The following is a 16,664-nucleotide window of genomic DNA, read 5'->3' on the forward strand; positions in this document are numbered from 1 at the left end:
CGCAGTGAGCTCGGAAAAGCACGGGGAGCGAGTTTGTGTCGCTCTGCGGCTCCCCCGGCCCCCGTCCTTTCCCAGGAGTTCGGGGACCTGGAAAGACGTCCTCCGGGCGCCCGCCTCCCCCGTCTGATCGGGAAGGGGACCCGGGCGCACAAGCGATGCGAGTCTCTGTGCTGCGTCCACACAACTCCGCTCAGGCGCATCCCGGCCGCTGGTCGGAGGGGTCACCGATCAGCTGGTCCTCAGCGGGCCCGGACCCCTCTCAGCTTTCTAACCAGAGGGAGTTGGAGGCTGCTTCCCAAGGTTGCACAGGGACTCCGACGAAACATTCTGTTTTGAAGGTGAACCGAGCATACCCGAGAGTTGAGCGTCCGTCGGCACAGGAGGAGTCGAACGGAAAGTAGATGAAACCTCGACATCTTTTAGCATTAGCTGAGCCGTCGTAACAGGGAGCAAGCACATGAACCAGTTTATTATTATTTTTTAAAATCCAGACCCTGGTGCCCTATTTAAGTAGCACACACAGCACTGCCACGCTGTGTCTTCCCTGCTTCCTTTCCGTTTCACTTGGGAGATAGGAGAAACGATTTTCTTTCTGGCACTTGTGCTTGTATGTAGCAAGCGAAAAGGAAGCTGTGTAGAGAGAGAGAGAGAGAGATAGAGAGAGAGAGAGAGAGAGAGAGAGAGAGAGAGAGAGAGAGCTACATTGTACAAAAGAGGGAGAAGCAGGAGTGGAGCTCTTCTCCCATCCCTCGCCCACAAAAGAAACATAGAATCCAGTGTTGTGTTATCTTTATCTCTTCTGTGTAATATGTTATTCTTTAGAACATACGAGTTACTTTTTTTAAGTGGTCTAAGCCCTTAAGCCTCTCTGCCTAAAAGAGGTGCCAAACCTACATCAACGTGAAGCCTTCTCTTCCTTCCGGGCGATGCTTATAAAAGAGTTGAGAAGCCCTCGGATGCCTTGCTCTCTGGTGGCACACAGTTGGAGACCTGCATCTGTGCCTCATTAAAAACAAAGCACTGCTGGCCTCCAAACGCACCGGCCGCCTCTGGCAGTGTCCACTTCCTTTCCCCTTGTGACTGCCGACACTTTGAGAATGAGCGAATGAGCGTTTGGAATGATTTCTTGGCAGTAACCATAGTGGGGACTGGGCCTTGTGAAGAATGCTTTGATGCCTTGTATATCAGTCTTTCTGTCCCTTTTTCAGAAATAGAGCTTTAGGGCAAATGAGAGACATCAAAAAAAAAAAAAAACAGACAAACGAATGGCCTGTTTCCTCCTCATTGGAAAGAATCTCTTTTTTTTGAAGAGATTATAACAGGTTAGCAAGAAGTCTAATCTAATAAGTACAGTAATCATCTTAGTTTCTTGCCGTTGAGGTAGATTAGAAAAGCATCGGTATTTTATACTTGAAGAAACAGATTGAGTGTTCATTGGCAGGTTGACACAGTGCTGTTTGGAACACATCCCAATTCTCCTGGATCACATTTATTGGAACTTACAAAGGATTTTAATATCTTCTTTAATCATATTCTTATGGTGAAATCTCATGAATGTACTCAATGCTTAATTTACGCTTAAGCATTTGGGTCATTCAGGATTTAAAAGTATGAAATAAGATGGGCGTTTGAAATAATGATATATAATATAGGGCTGAAAAATTAAGTAGCTTAACCCATTGTTCAATAATAGTCTTCAGCTATATTTTAGTACATATTTCCTGCAATAATAATACCTTCAATGATATTACTATACATCCTTTAAAATGTCTTCTAATTTGGACTTTTCAAAATTGTCTATACTTCTTTCCCCAATCTAGCCCCTCCCCCCCAAATAGGCTGTATTTCTAGTTAAAGGGGGGAGAGGGAGCATTGTTTACCTTGGAAGTTAGTACCTAATTACAGTTTTCAGTATTAAAAAAGAAAGGTTTTCATTCTTTACTTTTTGTTTTTCTTTTTCTCCAAACACAAGATAGATTGCAATTTTATTAGTCAACATCAACTCCATTGATTTTGTAGAGATCTCTAGCCAGGAGGAGTCAAAGATACAGTGAAAGATACAGTGGTTGATATGTGGATTTTGTTAGTGGTAGGTGTAGATAGGTTACCTTCTCTGAGCCTCAGTTTCCTCTTGATCTAGTGAGGCTGATGAGAACGCAGAAAAATTACCTTACACAATATCTGGTAACACTTAGTTGCCACTGGATAAATATTAGGCTTAACCTGAATCCCTGTGCTCCTTAAAAAATATATGAATGGTGAATATGGAACACTTCATGAACTGAAAAATACCATAGGAATGTTGTTTTTGTGGTTGACTCTTAGAGACTACTATTGGAAAAACAACTGAAGGCTTGACCCAGGGACTGACAGTAAATTAATGGATAGAGCCTATGCTACAGTGGAAGACTATTGTTAACAATGGAATTAGGGTCATGTCAAAGGTCTCCAGCAGGTTATTTTTTATTACTTTTAAATATTTATTGAACTCTCACTGTTTACGAGGTACTGTAGGTACCATCTTCACAGTGTAGAAAAGGAAGGAATATAAAACACAGTTATACTCAAGACACTCACAGAAATATCTATGATGATAGAAACGTTCTATACCTGTTCTGTCTAATATGATAGCTATGAGCCACATGTAGCTATTGAGTGCTTAAAATGCGGCTAATGCAAATGAGGAACTGAATTTTAAATTTTATTGAATCTTAATTTATTTATACATCATGGTCACATATTCCTACTGACTACTGTATTACACAGTACAGGTGTAGGTGGTGACCTAAGACCTTCCTGCAAGAACAGTAAATTAACCCTGCAAAGTGGTTTATGATAAAGGCTGGACTAGCAGTCTGGTGAGCTAATGTTATGTGAGTCTTAGAAGGGAGACTGGGAATGGAATGTCTTGGCCAAGGCTCTTAGCATAGGTGGGTTTTGAGCTGAACTTTGAAAACTAGGTAAGATTTATCTCAGATAGGGAGCCAAAGACCTCCACAGGGAACAGTAAACTAACCCCAGATAGCAAATGTAACTGAAAAGATACAGTAGGACCAGATTATGTAGGAAATCCTGACTGTGGTTTAATTTCTTTCATACCATGCATGCATTCAGCAAAAGAGCACTTCTTTTTTGCAATGCTAATCCTGGGTCTGCAGGACTAGGAGCAGGGTGTAGATTGATGAACACACCACACATGGTCCCTACCCTAATGGAACTTTAAACAAATCAACACAGAGATTTTGAAAAGAGCCCCAAAGGATAAGAAGCATGGATAAAGGCCTAATTTAGGTTAAATGGTCAAAATAGCTCTTTCTGAGAAAATAATTAAATTGAGCTATGAGGGATGGATAAAAGCTGGCTCAGAGAAAATACACCCTTCCTAGGTAGTGGGTAGGGCCCAATGAAGGAAGTAGTAATGAAGGCAGTTTTAGATTGTCTGTCTGCAAATTGAACTGAAGAATCAGAAACCAGAGAGTCTCTTGTCTTCTTACACATGATTTTTATCTGTTTATTTAAATAATTGTATAGTTAGTTGTAAAATGTTTGGGTTTGGAATCTGGCAGCCCTGGGTTTGAATCTTGGCTTATCATTTATTAGTTGGGTAGACTTAGACAAGATTCTTTACTCATTTTTAAAATGGGTTAAAATTCCTACTTTATAAAATTACTGTGCAGAATAAATGAAATAGTGTATGAAAAACCTGATATAAAAATATTGCATACAATACACATTCAATAAACAGTTGTAATTTGTGTAGATGTTTTCTACATAAGGTCAGTAATATAATTTCAGTGATACACAAAGTCAGTTCCTTTAGAAGATTTGCTAACTTTCCCTTTGGTCATTCTTAAAAAAATTCCAGTTTGAAGAGAAACAAAAATAAAATGTTAGATTTAAAAGATTTGTCCTGAATCCTTGGGCTGTTTTCTATATATCACTCCACATTGCGGGGTTTGGTTTTAGTATTTGGGGACCACCCTTCCCTCCCAAAGGGAAGCTGGTCAATATTTTGTGAAAAATAAATGGGCCTACTCCAGTTGATGGATCATGTTTCTGAAAAGTACAGATAAGAGACACTGTCTAAACATGAGGATCAAAGTCAATATTAGTGTTATGTGAACATTGAACTTCATCTGGAAGGCACTGGATCCCCATTGTGAAGTGAAGCACTCAGAGAGACGTACCGATCTTTTTAAGTAAATGTGGTGAGACATTCAGCGTTCGAAAGTAACCTAAAAAGTGAGCATTGTGGTATCTCTTTAAAAGATTAGAACTTTGCCGAAACCGGTTTGGCTCAGTGGATAGAGCGTCGGCCTGTGGACTGAAAGGTCCCAGGTTCGATTCCGGTCAAGGGCATGTGCCTGGGTTGCGGGCACATCCCCAGTGGTGTGCAGGAGGCAGCTGATCGATGTCTCTCTCTCATCGATGTTTCTGACTCTCTATCTCTCTCCCTTCCTCTCTGTGAAAAATCAATAAAATATATTAAAAAAAAAAAAAGATTAGAACTTGATTATCATCCCAAATATTAACAACTCTAAAAATCCTATTACCTTGGTAATGCAGTTATCCTTGTTAAATACCAGGAATCTCAATTTCTAGAAACCTATAAATATAAAGGAATGAAATTTGCTGGCAGTGAAAAACTCAAAAATTTCTAAGACATTTCATAAGGAAATAACTGGAGATGTATTTTATATTTATAGCACATTCAGTGCAACCATTAAATATATATTAATTAGTAAGAAAGTTATTAATGTGAATTACATTTTTAAAAAGGATTATAGGAGTATGTCCAATATAATCCCACTTTATAAAATATTTAGAATAAAAGGTCATATGCCCAAATATAACCGTGGCAGAGGGATGGCAGATGACTTTTAGCTGTTTTTCCATGAGTTTTCCAACTTTTCTTGAGTAGAAAATTAGAATTCGAATACCGGAGATCTAGAAGGAATTATAATAATTCCTGCTTGCTTTCACTTTCCTGTGGCTACAGGGATTTGGAGCTAAATATTAGGAAGTCCTAATTTTTTTTAATCTTTATTGTTGAAAGTATATATGTCCTCCTTTTTTCCCCATTGACCCCTTCTAGCCCAACCCCCACCCCTGCCCCAGGCCTTCACCATCCTATTGTGTGTGTTGAGGTATTATTAATGTATGCATTACAAGTTTTCTTCCCACCTACCTACCCACCCACCCTCCCTCACCTGCCTTCCCTCTGAAAAGGAAGTCCCAATTTTTAATTTAGCCACTGGCCAAAATGACCTTGGGTAAATCCTATTGACCTTATTGGACCTCAGTTTCCTCATCTGATAAAATGAGAGACTAGACAAATGAGGGCCCTTCCAATTTTAAAATGATTCTGGAATCCCAATTTGTCTGGGGGGGGGAAAAAAGTGGACTATGACCTAAGGGACTAGACATAGAAGTCTGAAGTCAAGCACACTGTTATTTGGAAGCTTACTGACCTACCTATCTGTCTAAAGTACTTGTTATATTTTTAGGAAGCAGCAAAGCACTGTATTTTAGGGTCAAATAACTCGGTAAAAGCTTAACATTCTTTTCCTCACTTTATCAGTATCTGTTAAGCAAGGAACTTTCCAGTTTGACCTCAGGCTCCTTTTCTTTTTTTAACCCTCACCTGAGGATATTTTTCCATTGATTTTTAGAGTAAGTGGAAAGAAGGGAGAGAGACGAGAAACGTAGATGTGAGGATTGAGCACTTTACAGGTTACCACATTTTAAAAAATATGTATTTTTATTGATTTTAGAGAGGAAGGGAGATGAAGAGAGATAGAAACAGCAATGATGAGAGAGAATCATTGATCTGCCTCCTGCACGCCCCCTACTGGGGATCAAGACCACAACCCCGGGCATGTGGCCTTGGTCAGAATTGAACTCAGAACCCTTCAGTCTGCAGGCCAGCAGTCTATCCACTGAGCCAAACCAGCTAGGGCAACCACATTTCTTTACAATGTATTATTTGCTCTTTATAATAGGCAGGGAAAGTATTATTTCTGTATTTCAGATAAGGATACTGATGGCCAAGTGACTTACCCAGTTCACATTGACTGTCAGTGGTAGAACGGAGATCTGGACCTCAGAAGATCAAGTGCTTTTGTCGCTATATATTACTGCCTCTTTTAATTTGGATTTTCTGATTTTTTAGTGCTTTACATTTTCTGATATGACAGTTCTCATTCTTACGTGAGAAAAGCTGCCAGGTATTAAAATTTGAAAGTTGGATAAGAGGAGACCTAGCAGCCCATTGCCTTTATGTAGACATATAATGTAATTTCACATTTTAAAAGTTAGGAAAATGAGATCTACAGAGACCAAGTGACATGCTCTATATATCACATTGACAGAGCTAGGAGTTGAGCCCACTGCCTTACAAGGAAATCAGTGGTTAGGTTTTCTTGCAGAATCGAGAAGTGATGCTCTTTGAACTTTATTTGTTTTGAATATTATCACCAAAGTGCAAGGATAATCAACCTTTCAGTAGCAGTTACTGAGCACCTACTGTATCCAAGGTATTCTTAGTTTTTTAATTATTGCTTGGAAGTGCGGTAGCCAACTAAAACAATGTGCAGTTTTTTTGTATGTGTGCAGATGGCTCTGTTCTGTCATTTAGGTACATGTAGTTGGGCATTTTATTTTGGGTATAAATAGTGAGCAAGGCAGGGTTTTGTTTTTTTATATTGTGAATTTTAAGTAATAAAAACCCATCTCTGCCCCCAACCCCCCAAAAAACCAAAATCAAAACAAAACAACAAAACAAAACACCAGTCTGTACCCAGAAGCTAGGATTCTTTTATTTTTGTTACTCCAACATTCATATTGTTGACTTTTGCAGTTCCTGGCAGTGTTGTAAGTGATTATTAGACCTCAGAACAAACTTTCTGAAATAATTGAACTGAGGTTGTTTTTGTTTTTTACTGTTATTCTAGTTATTAAATGATCTACTTTATATAGTAAAACCTGAACACCAGAAAATATCAGAGATTCTAACATATATTAATTGTATAGATCTAGATGTGGCTAGTTGTCCTATCACCAAGGACAAATGCAAAAACAATGTACTGGACATTGACCTCCCTCAGATGATCTCTCAGCATTGGTTAATTATTCCTACAGAATTTTATTTATATTACTAGAATGACAGTGGTAACATTTTATTATAGACTAGAGGCCCAATGCATGAAGATTCGTGTAAGAATGGGCCTTCCTTCCCTTGGCTGCTGGCACTGCCTTTGCTCCAGCCTGGAGCCGCCTTTCTGCCTTCGTTCTGGCCTGGAGCTGCCTTTCCACCTTCCCACACTGCCCAGAGGCCCAGAGCGGCTGGGGCAGTCCTGCCCCGCACCCAGCCGCTTGGTGCCTGCATGTACAAATTAACCCGCCATCTTTGTTGGGTTAAGTTGTATCCTCCGGATTGGCTGGTGGGGTGTCATGAAGGTACAGTCAATTTGCATCTTTCTCTTTTATTAGTGTAGATACTGACACAACTCCCCAGCAAAACCATCAGCTCTGTGAAATCTGGGACCACCTTGTTCATTTTTGCATTTTCAGAATCTAGCACAGTAGCCAGTACATTAGAGTAGTACTCATAAAATGTTTAAATAGTATTGACATGGTGTATTGAACACCTCTGAATCAACTGAGCTAGTTGTCAGGACAAAAGCCTTAGGTCTTAAAATATATTTACAAGTTAAGTTAGCTTGAAAGAATGGTTAGAGACTTGCAACCCTTAGAGTACCCTTATTATTAATATACTAGAGGCCTGGTGCACGAAATTTGTGCACTCAGGGGAGGGGCAGGGGTTCCTTCAGTCCAGTCTGTGCCCTCTTGCAGTCCGGGGGCCCTCAGGGGATGTCCAACTGATGGCTTAGGCCCGCTTCTTGGCCTAAGCCATCAGTTGGACATCCTTAGTGCTGCCGCGAAAGCGGGAGAGGCTCCTGCCACCACCACTGCATTTGCCAGCTGTAAGCCCGGCTTCTGGTGCAATGACCTCCAGGGGGCAGCTCCTGTGTTGAGCGTCTGCCCCCTGGTGGTCAGTGCGCATCATAGTGTCTGGGCGTTCTACCGTTCCGTCGATTTGCATATTAGCTTTTTATATATAGGATATCCCTGTGTCACTAATGAAGTGATCAGTAGAAACCAGGTCACCTTTGAACTATTCTGTTTAGAGTTTCTAGGAAGGATTTTGTGTTCCACGGCCTCCCACCAATTTGTATTGATGGCCTAAGAAAAAAAGAGGGCTTTTTTTATAACCTGTAATTAGACATGTTTCCTCCTCTTTCATCTATGAAACTACTGTCTTCTTGGCAGGAGAACCCCAGGGACAGAACAGATAATGTCATACACAAGCTCTGAAAACCAGTTTTGTTTTTAAAGAACATATTAGAAATCTATTTAGACAGTCTAAAAATGTTATTATTTGTTAGCTGCTTTTATTAAAAAAATTTTATTAGCTATTCATTAATTAAGGCAAGGACATACTCTTGAGAAGGAATGTTTCATGTAAGCAAGAAGGTAATTTCCTTACTTGAAAAGCATGTGTGCAGGCTTTGCAGAAACATTATGTTTGCTGGTTCATTTACTGTGTAAATCAACTGCCTTACATATTGTTTACTAAATCTTGGCCTGTAACATAGATTTTCAACTTGAGTTGAAGTGGATTGAGGAATCCACTTTGATGCCTTTGATGAAAATGATCAAATTCTTAGATGTATTTTGTGTTTTAACATTTACTAGTGTGTGTGTGTGTGTGTGTTTTGAAGTTTAAAGGATTATAAAGAACATAAAATATGGTCCACAATCTCAATGACAAAATAAGTTTTACTGATAATTTGTTTCCATTCCACCTACATTTATTAGCAGGCAAGCATAAGTACATTTGTTCACATTTTTAAAAAGATACAAATAATATATACAAGTGATTAGAAAATTTAAACTGTACAAAAATAAAATCCTTTATCACCCCAAAAGTTTGTTGGTATCTTTCCAAGAAAAATTTTAATGCACATATAGCTCTTTTAAAAAATTACACAAAAGGCTTTATGGTATACACTGTATTTGTCATTTTGCTTTTTCATAGATCTTGGCACCTTTTTCATACCAACATATGCATATCTACCTCATTTTTTTACACCTCTTACTACATGGGTAAACCATATATATTTTACTAGTCTTATATTCATACACATTTAGATTATTTCCAGTGTTGTTGCAGTCAACATCCCGTTCAAAAAATTTGGTACAGTATAATTTCTGAGCAGTGGAATCATGGGTCAAAGAGTATGTGTATTTAAAATTTTGAAAGATTTTCAGATTTCCATTCAAAGATTAGACTGATTTTTATTCCAATCAACAGGGATTATAGCATACTAATTTTCCTGTACTGTTGCCAATATTAAAAATCTGGTGGTTTTAAAAAATTTCTACCAATCCAGTAGGTGAGCTAAATAATACTTTTAAGAAATAGGAATTAGTGGATTTTTTAAAATGCTCTGCAGGATTGAAAAGGTAGTATTCTTATTTTTAATTGTTTTTTATGTTTTACATCTTAAGAGATGAAATTGGCCTGATCCCATGTCCTGAAGCTAGGTATAACCGGAGCCCCATAGTCCTGGTTGAAAACAAACTTGGTGTGGAGAGCTGGTGTGTCAAGTTCCTTTTACCGTATGTCCACAACAAGCTCATTTTGTACAGAACAAGAAAGCAGTGGCTGAACAAAGATGGTAAGTATGAACTCTGTCATCTTCCTTTGTTTTTTGGAAGCAGCATGGAATATAGTGGGAAGAACCCTCTCCGGTTGCTGGCATTGCTGGATTCTAGTTCTACCTCTTTCATTCATTGCCCAGGCAGGTGTGTAACCTCGGAAAAGTGAGGAGTTTGAACTCATCAGTAGTTTTCAAATTTTACATCCATAGTGATTCTATGGGAGGTTCTTCAAGCAGGTTGCCAAGCCACCTACTGAAAACCGAGTAGTAAATCGAGCAATTCTGATTTATCTTTTTTGATATAGAGGGGTCATTTATTAAATTGTATTTGGAGAAGGTATTCTGTGACCAAAAAGAAGAGGACTGCGGTTGCTACAAGCTCAGATTCTCTGGTTTCTAATCCTTTAGTGCTATTCTGTGTGTGTGTGTGTGTGTGTGTGTGTGTGTGTGTGTATAAATAAATAAAAAGAGGTGATATGCAAATTAGCCAGGACGCCTTAACAGTCACGAGGGCTTGGGGGGAGGCTGTGTGGGCAGGTGGGAGGGAAGGGACTGCTGCCCGGTGAGGCAAGCCACAGGTGGTGCAGGCCTGCAGGGAGCAGGGCCTGCCGGTGGGCCGTGGCAGCAGTGGCGAGCAGGCAGGCCCGCAGAGGACAGGGAGCAGGACTTGCCTACGGGCCGCGGCGGCGAGCAGACAGGCCTGCAGAAAGCAGAGAACAGGCTTGCCAGCAGCCGGGCGGTGAGGAGGCCCACAGAGAACAGGGCCTGCCAGCCAGGGCGTGCCAGCAGTCCTGCCTCTGTGTGTGAGCTGCAGAGGAAACACCTTTTCTGACTGCTCATTCGCTAAGCTCCCAGTACGCCACTCGCAGTGCTCTTGGTAACTTGCGTAATAAGAATCTAAAAAAGTGATCTAGGGTTTTCCACCTCACTTCTGGAGGAAAAACTGAAGGTCCACTGCTGGAGGGGCTAAGAAATGTCATATCCTGCCCTAGCCGGTTTGGCTCCGTGGATAGAGCCTCGGCCTGCGGACCGCAGGGTCCGGGTTCGATTCTGGTCAAGGGCATGTACCTAGGTTGCAGGCTCCTTCCTGGCCAGGGGCAAGGTCAGGGCTCATGCAGGAGGCAATCAATCAAAGTGTCCCTCTCATATTGATGTTTCTGTTTTTCCCCCTCTCTTCCTTGCTCTCTAAAAATCAATGGAAAAATATCCTCAGGTGAGGATAAAAAAAGAAAAAAAAAGAAATGTCATATCCTATGAAAGGGACATCTTGAAAATGCCTAAAGAAAGTTGTCATTTTTTTGTGGTGAAGGGACTGGAGTCCGTGTTGATGAAAACACCTTGGCGGCCGGTAGTTGAAGCGGCAGCGGGGTGATGGGGGCGGTGCCTTCCCCTCATCAGCTCAGTTGCCTCCCACAGAGGGAGGCCAGACTGCGGGCCTAAGCCATCAGTAGGACACCCCCTGAGGGCTCCTGGATTGGAGAGGGTGCAGGTTGGGCTGAGGGACCACTCTCCCCCAAATCCCCCTCCCACACACACACACACGAATTTTGTGCACTGGGCCTCTAGTATAAACAATAGAACTCATTTTAGTAGCAATCCAAATGAGATAATGGAGGCATCATGGTGGTAGTTGGATTGTGATTTGTCACACTGTGAAACCCAGTTGAGCTCAAGCCCTCTGTGTCCTTTTCCTATGCTGATATGATCAAAAGAAAACCATCCCAGCATTCACTTCTTCTGCTCCTCTTTGCTGCATCAGACAATCCCTACTCATTCCACCTGGTTTATTTTCTTAGTTTCCCGCTATAGGTGATATTAAGCCTCCATGTACACAAATTCTGTTTACTTTTCAGTAAAAGTAAGACCTAAGGGCTCACTTTTTTGGAGAGTACTAAACCAAGATTGTTTTTGTAAAGCTCCTGGTCCCTCCCCACATTATATCAGTACCTTTAAAAGTACTCAATATGCCTGGTGGCTAAGTTTGAATAAGAACTTTGTTTCATGGAGAATTTTCATTATCAGCTTGGTAGCCATTACCAAAGGCCTACTCATAGCAGAAGCTGTTCTAAGTAGTGTAGGAGACAAAAAGATGAATAATATATGTTCGCTTTACTCAAGAAGCTTATAGTGAGTGAAAAACAATCTCCTTGTGGAGTGTTACCAAAGATATTACATAGCAATTTACTTATATTCCTTTCAGCATTGTCCTTAACATCCTATATAATAAAGAGGTAATGTGCAAATCCACCCTCACTCCGTCACGCCATCACAAGATGGCTGCATCCACAGCAGCGGCAGGGTTCCCATAACACAAGATGGTTGCGCCCACAGCAGAGGCAGGGGTCCCGTAATGAGCCATAACAAGTGATCAGCAAGGACCTGAGGCTGCGGACACCTGGCCGGGGTGGGGGACCTGAGGCTGCACCCCCCCTCCTGGTGGGGCTTGATGGGGGACCTCAGGCCATGCACCCCGCCCTGGCTCTTGACCGGGGTAACTCAGGCTGCGCCCCCCCGCCATGGCACCGGGCTGGAGGACCTGAGGCTGCACCCCCCCACCTGGTGGGGCTTGATGGGGGACCTGAGGCCGTGCCCCCCCCACCCGGTGGGGCTTGACAGGGGACCTGAGGCTGCACCCCCTGCATGGCGCCGGGCTGGGGGACCCAAGGCTGTGCCCCCCACCCGGCAGGGCTTGACAGGTGTGGAGCTGGCCGGGTCTGGGTCTTGCGCAATTTCAAGGTGCACGCAGGTGGCTGGGGACTTGACTCTGGGTCCCATGGCATGCCCCAGACTCTGACAGGAGGAAGATTTTCATATACATTTTACTAATTTTCTTTCATCTCTGACACTTCTATTGCAGAGAAAGGGCAAGTAGCAATATTAAAATATTTCCTCTAATTAATTCCCTTTTAATGTGCACGAATTTCCTGCACCAGGCCACTAGTACTGTCGTAAGAGATTAATAGCACTTATCTGTTTAGACCAGTAGAAAAGGAGTTTGATTTGAAGGTTATTTAATGTGTGAAATAGTTCCTATTTTGTGTGTTTTACTTATTTAGTCCTCTGATATATAGATTTTATACACACACACACACACACACACACATAAATGTATATTAGAGGCCTGGTGCATGAATTTGGCCTGTAGGATCGGGCCGAAACCGGCTCTCCGACATCCCCTGAGGGGTTCCAAATTTCTAGAGGGTGCAGGCCAGGCTGAGGGACCCCACCGGTGCACAATCAGGGCCGGGGAGGGACTGCAGTAGGGCTCCAGGGCGTGTCTGGCCCTTCTTGCTCATTCTGGATCGGCCAAACCCCAGCAGCAAGCTAAACTACTGGTCGGAGCATCTGCCCCCTGGTGGTCAGAGCACGTCATAGCAGGCGGTTGAGCAGCCTTAGCATATCATTAGCATATTACGCTTTAATTGGTTGAACAGATGACTGGACTTAGCATATTAGGCTTTTATTATATAGTATATATTTTTGTATATAAACTTAGTTAAAAGGCTATGCCTAAGTTTATGATATAGTTTATGTTTGTGGCATCAACTTAAAGGTATAAGTTTAAGCGTAAGCTTAAAGGTAAGGATTTTTGTATTGTTAGATCCTCTTTCCTTCTCCATTTCATCTCTCTATAGTAGGTTTTAATATCATTAAGGCACAAAGTAACACCCTATGAATCCATTAAGTTATTTTTTGCCAAACAGCTATATGTGTTTTCTGGCACACAGAAATGTATAATTGAATCAATACATAACTAACTTGGGGCAGGGTGGCAGAATGATACTCTTGTAGAAAAGACAATGTACATTTTAAAATGTCAAAGTCTATTTTTGTTTCAGATCATTGATTTTTGCCTATTCATGTGTGCTAGCCCAACCTGCCTTCTCCTTGTAGCCCTTCCAAGTCTTTTCCTGTCTCTGTTTCTTGCATCTATGGACACTGCACAGTTGGCTTTGCTAAATCTCCTCATCATGTAGTTTTAGTCTTGATAGGCCCAGGAGGACCCGGGCAAAAGATGATGTGGTTAAATGCACTCACAAGAATAGCTGGCATCTAAGCTCTGAGTGCCGATGCAGCTTCACATGTTTATAGAGCTTGATTGCATCTAACCTGCATCCTTATGGAAGCAGTTCTCAGTTTCACTGTTTTGGTGTGTAGGGACAGCACAATTTAGTGTCGTACGTACAACTCAGGCTGTGTATCATTATCAGTAAAAATATGGAAGCGAATTTCTGATTTGGCAGGAAAGGATATGTGAAAATCCTGACTAACATAAGAGTCTTTTACCAAACTTATGAACCGAAGCAATTAGGATACAGAGGTAAATCTTGTTAAGTAAAAGCAAAAAATGTTTGGAAAAAATTATTTCATGAAAATGCTGTGAAAACTTTTTAAAGAAAATATACAAATAAGAACAAGTGAAGAAACTGGACAATTTCTGAACAATTTCAGAAATGTCAGTGTTTGTGTGATTGATCATGCCAAAACCCTAGGTAGGCATCCCCTAAGAGTGTGTTCTGTAAATGAAGGTTACCTTTATTCTTGGAATACATTTTTTTTCTTTTTAATCAAGCTGAATTCATGCTCTCCTTAATGTGCTGAATTCCTTAGATCTTTGGAAAGCCTCTGTCTGTATTAGGGCTCTCCAGAGAAACAGCCAGCTGAAGATTACATGTTACCAGGAGACTTACTATGACACATCGGCTTGCATGTTTTTATGCAGGCTAAGAAGTCCCACCATCTACTTTCTGCAAGGTGGGGACCCGAGAAAGCCAGCGATGGGACTTAGTTTGAGTCTGAAGGCCTGAGAACCAGCGAGCCAGTGTTTTAATCAGTCCAGAGGCAGGAAAAGATGAGAAGTCCTAACTCAAGCAGACAGACAGCGAGCAAAAAACAGGGATGAATTCCTCCTCCTTTCTTCTCATGTCCTAGGTGGGCCTTTAACAGATTGGATGATGCTTACCCTAATTATGGAGGGCAATCTACTGTATCGACCAATGCTACTCTTGTCTGGAAACACCCTCACAGACACACTCAGAAATAACGTTTAAGCCGAAACCGGTTTGGCTCAGTGGATAGAGCGTCGGCCTGCGGACTGAGAGGTCCCAGGTTCGATCCCGGTCAAGGGCATGTACCTGGGTTGCGGGCACATCCCCAGTGGGGAGTGTGCAAGAGGCAGCTGGTCGATGTTTCTCTCTCATCGATGTTTCTAACTCTCTATCTCTCTCCTTTCCTCTCTGTAAAAACTCAATAAAATATATTAAAAAAAAAAAAAAGAAAGAACGTTTAATTTACCCATAGCCTGGCAAGTTTAACCATGGTTTAGCTAAAATAATCATTACAGCATCTCTGTTTAATTGCTTGGAGACTGATATTTTTTTAAAAAATCTGATGCAATAATAGCCATATTTGGTTTGGGAGAGAAATGATACTGTGATTCTGATTTTTGAGAAATCCATGACAAAAACAAGCAAAAGAGAAGTCCACAGCATTGGAGTCTTAACTGAGCAGAGCTCTACCCCACACTTTGACCATCTCCATGTGTGCCATTCCATCATCATCTTTTGCTCTCCCCTTTCTCACCATTTCTGCTCCATTATTGTGCTATTTTTTTAAAAGCCATCATCAGCTCCTCAATTCTTATTCCTCATCTGGACAAATGTTATTACCTCATAGCTGGTCTACCCCATTTTCAATCGCTATTTTGTAATCCATTTCCATACCATTAGCCAGTGTCACAAACAACACATCTCATTTCATGTTCATGCTGTCTACATTGTCAATAGAGTTGGCTTGGTATTTAAGGGCCTTCACAATCTGTCCCCAGCCTACATTACCAATCTTTCCTTTAAAAAAATGATGTTTCTATCTCTCTCTCCCTCTCCCTATATATATATATATATCTTTATTGTTGAAAGTATTACAGATATCACCCTTTTTCCCTCCTGTTGACCCCCTCCACTGTGCTCCCGTCCCCTCTCCAGGCCTTCCCCGCCTTATTGTCTGTCCATGAGCTGTGCATATATGCATATAAGTTCATTGGTTAATCTCTTCCCCCGCCCTACCCCCCCACCCTGAAGTACATCAGCCTATTGCACGCTTCAATGTCACTGGATCTATTTTTGTTCATCAGTTTGTTTTGTTCATTAGATTCCACATATAAGTGAGATTATGTGATACATGTCTTTATCTGACTGGCTTATTTTGCTTAGCTTAATACACTCCAGGTCTCTCTATGCTGTCTCAGAGGGTAAGAGATCCTTCTTTTTTCACAGCTGCATAGTATTCCATTGTGTAAATGTACCATAGTTTTTTAATCTGTTCATCTATCAATGGGCACTTGGGCTGTTTCCAAATCTTAGCTATTGTAAATAACGCTGCTATGAACATAGGGGTGCATATATTCGTTGTGATTGGTGTTTCTAGCTTCTTAGGGCATATTCCTACATGTGGGATCACTGGGTCAAATGGCAGTTTCTTTTAAAATTTTTTGAGCAAACGTCAGACTGTTTTTTATAGCTTTTCTTCTACTTCAAATTCAGTATCAGAGGTTGTAGATTCTCAGCCCTTGAACTAAAGCCAGCCCACAGATATATTTTGTTTGTATAATGCTTTTAAATCATTTTTAATATATATTTTTATTGATTTCATAGAGGAAGAGAGAGGGACAGAGATAGAAACATCAGTGATGAGAGAGAATCATTGATTGGCTGCCTCCTGCATGTCCCCTACTGGGGATCAAGCCCGCAACCTGGGCATGTGCCCTTGACCGTAATCAAACCTGGGACCCTTCAGTCCGTAGGCTGATGCTCTATCCACTGAGCCAAACTGGCTAGGGCTTTTTAAAATTATTTTTAATTAGGTAAACACTTAAAATCAGGATGAACTTTTAAAATTAGCATGGAAATCTGCATTTCTATCTTCACTTAAAAAATCAGA

At 41.3% G+C, this 16,664-nt stretch overlaps 1 protein-coding gene across 1 annotated transcript in view; it reads left to right on the forward strand.

Annotated features, from left to right (window-relative positions):
• PTAR1 (protein prenyltransferase alpha subunit repeat containing 1) overlaps positions 1-16,664 on the forward strand; it is a 44,072-nt gene that overhangs the window by 1,338 nt on the left and 26,070 nt on the right. The window contains exon 2 of the mRNA XM_015565030.1: positions 9,576-9,743. Coding sequence (XP_015420516.1) covers positions 9,576-9,743 — 168 coding nt within the window. The remainder of the gene's footprint in view (positions 1-9,575; positions 9,744-16,664) is intronic.

This window comes from Myotis davidii, unplaced genomic scaffold, assembly GCF_000327345.1.
Source record: "Myotis davidii unplaced genomic scaffold, ASM32734v1 scaffold616, whole genome shotgun sequence".
In the NCBI taxonomy this organism is placed as follows: Eukaryota; Metazoa; Chordata; class Mammalia; order Chiroptera; family Vespertilionidae; genus Myotis; species Myotis davidii.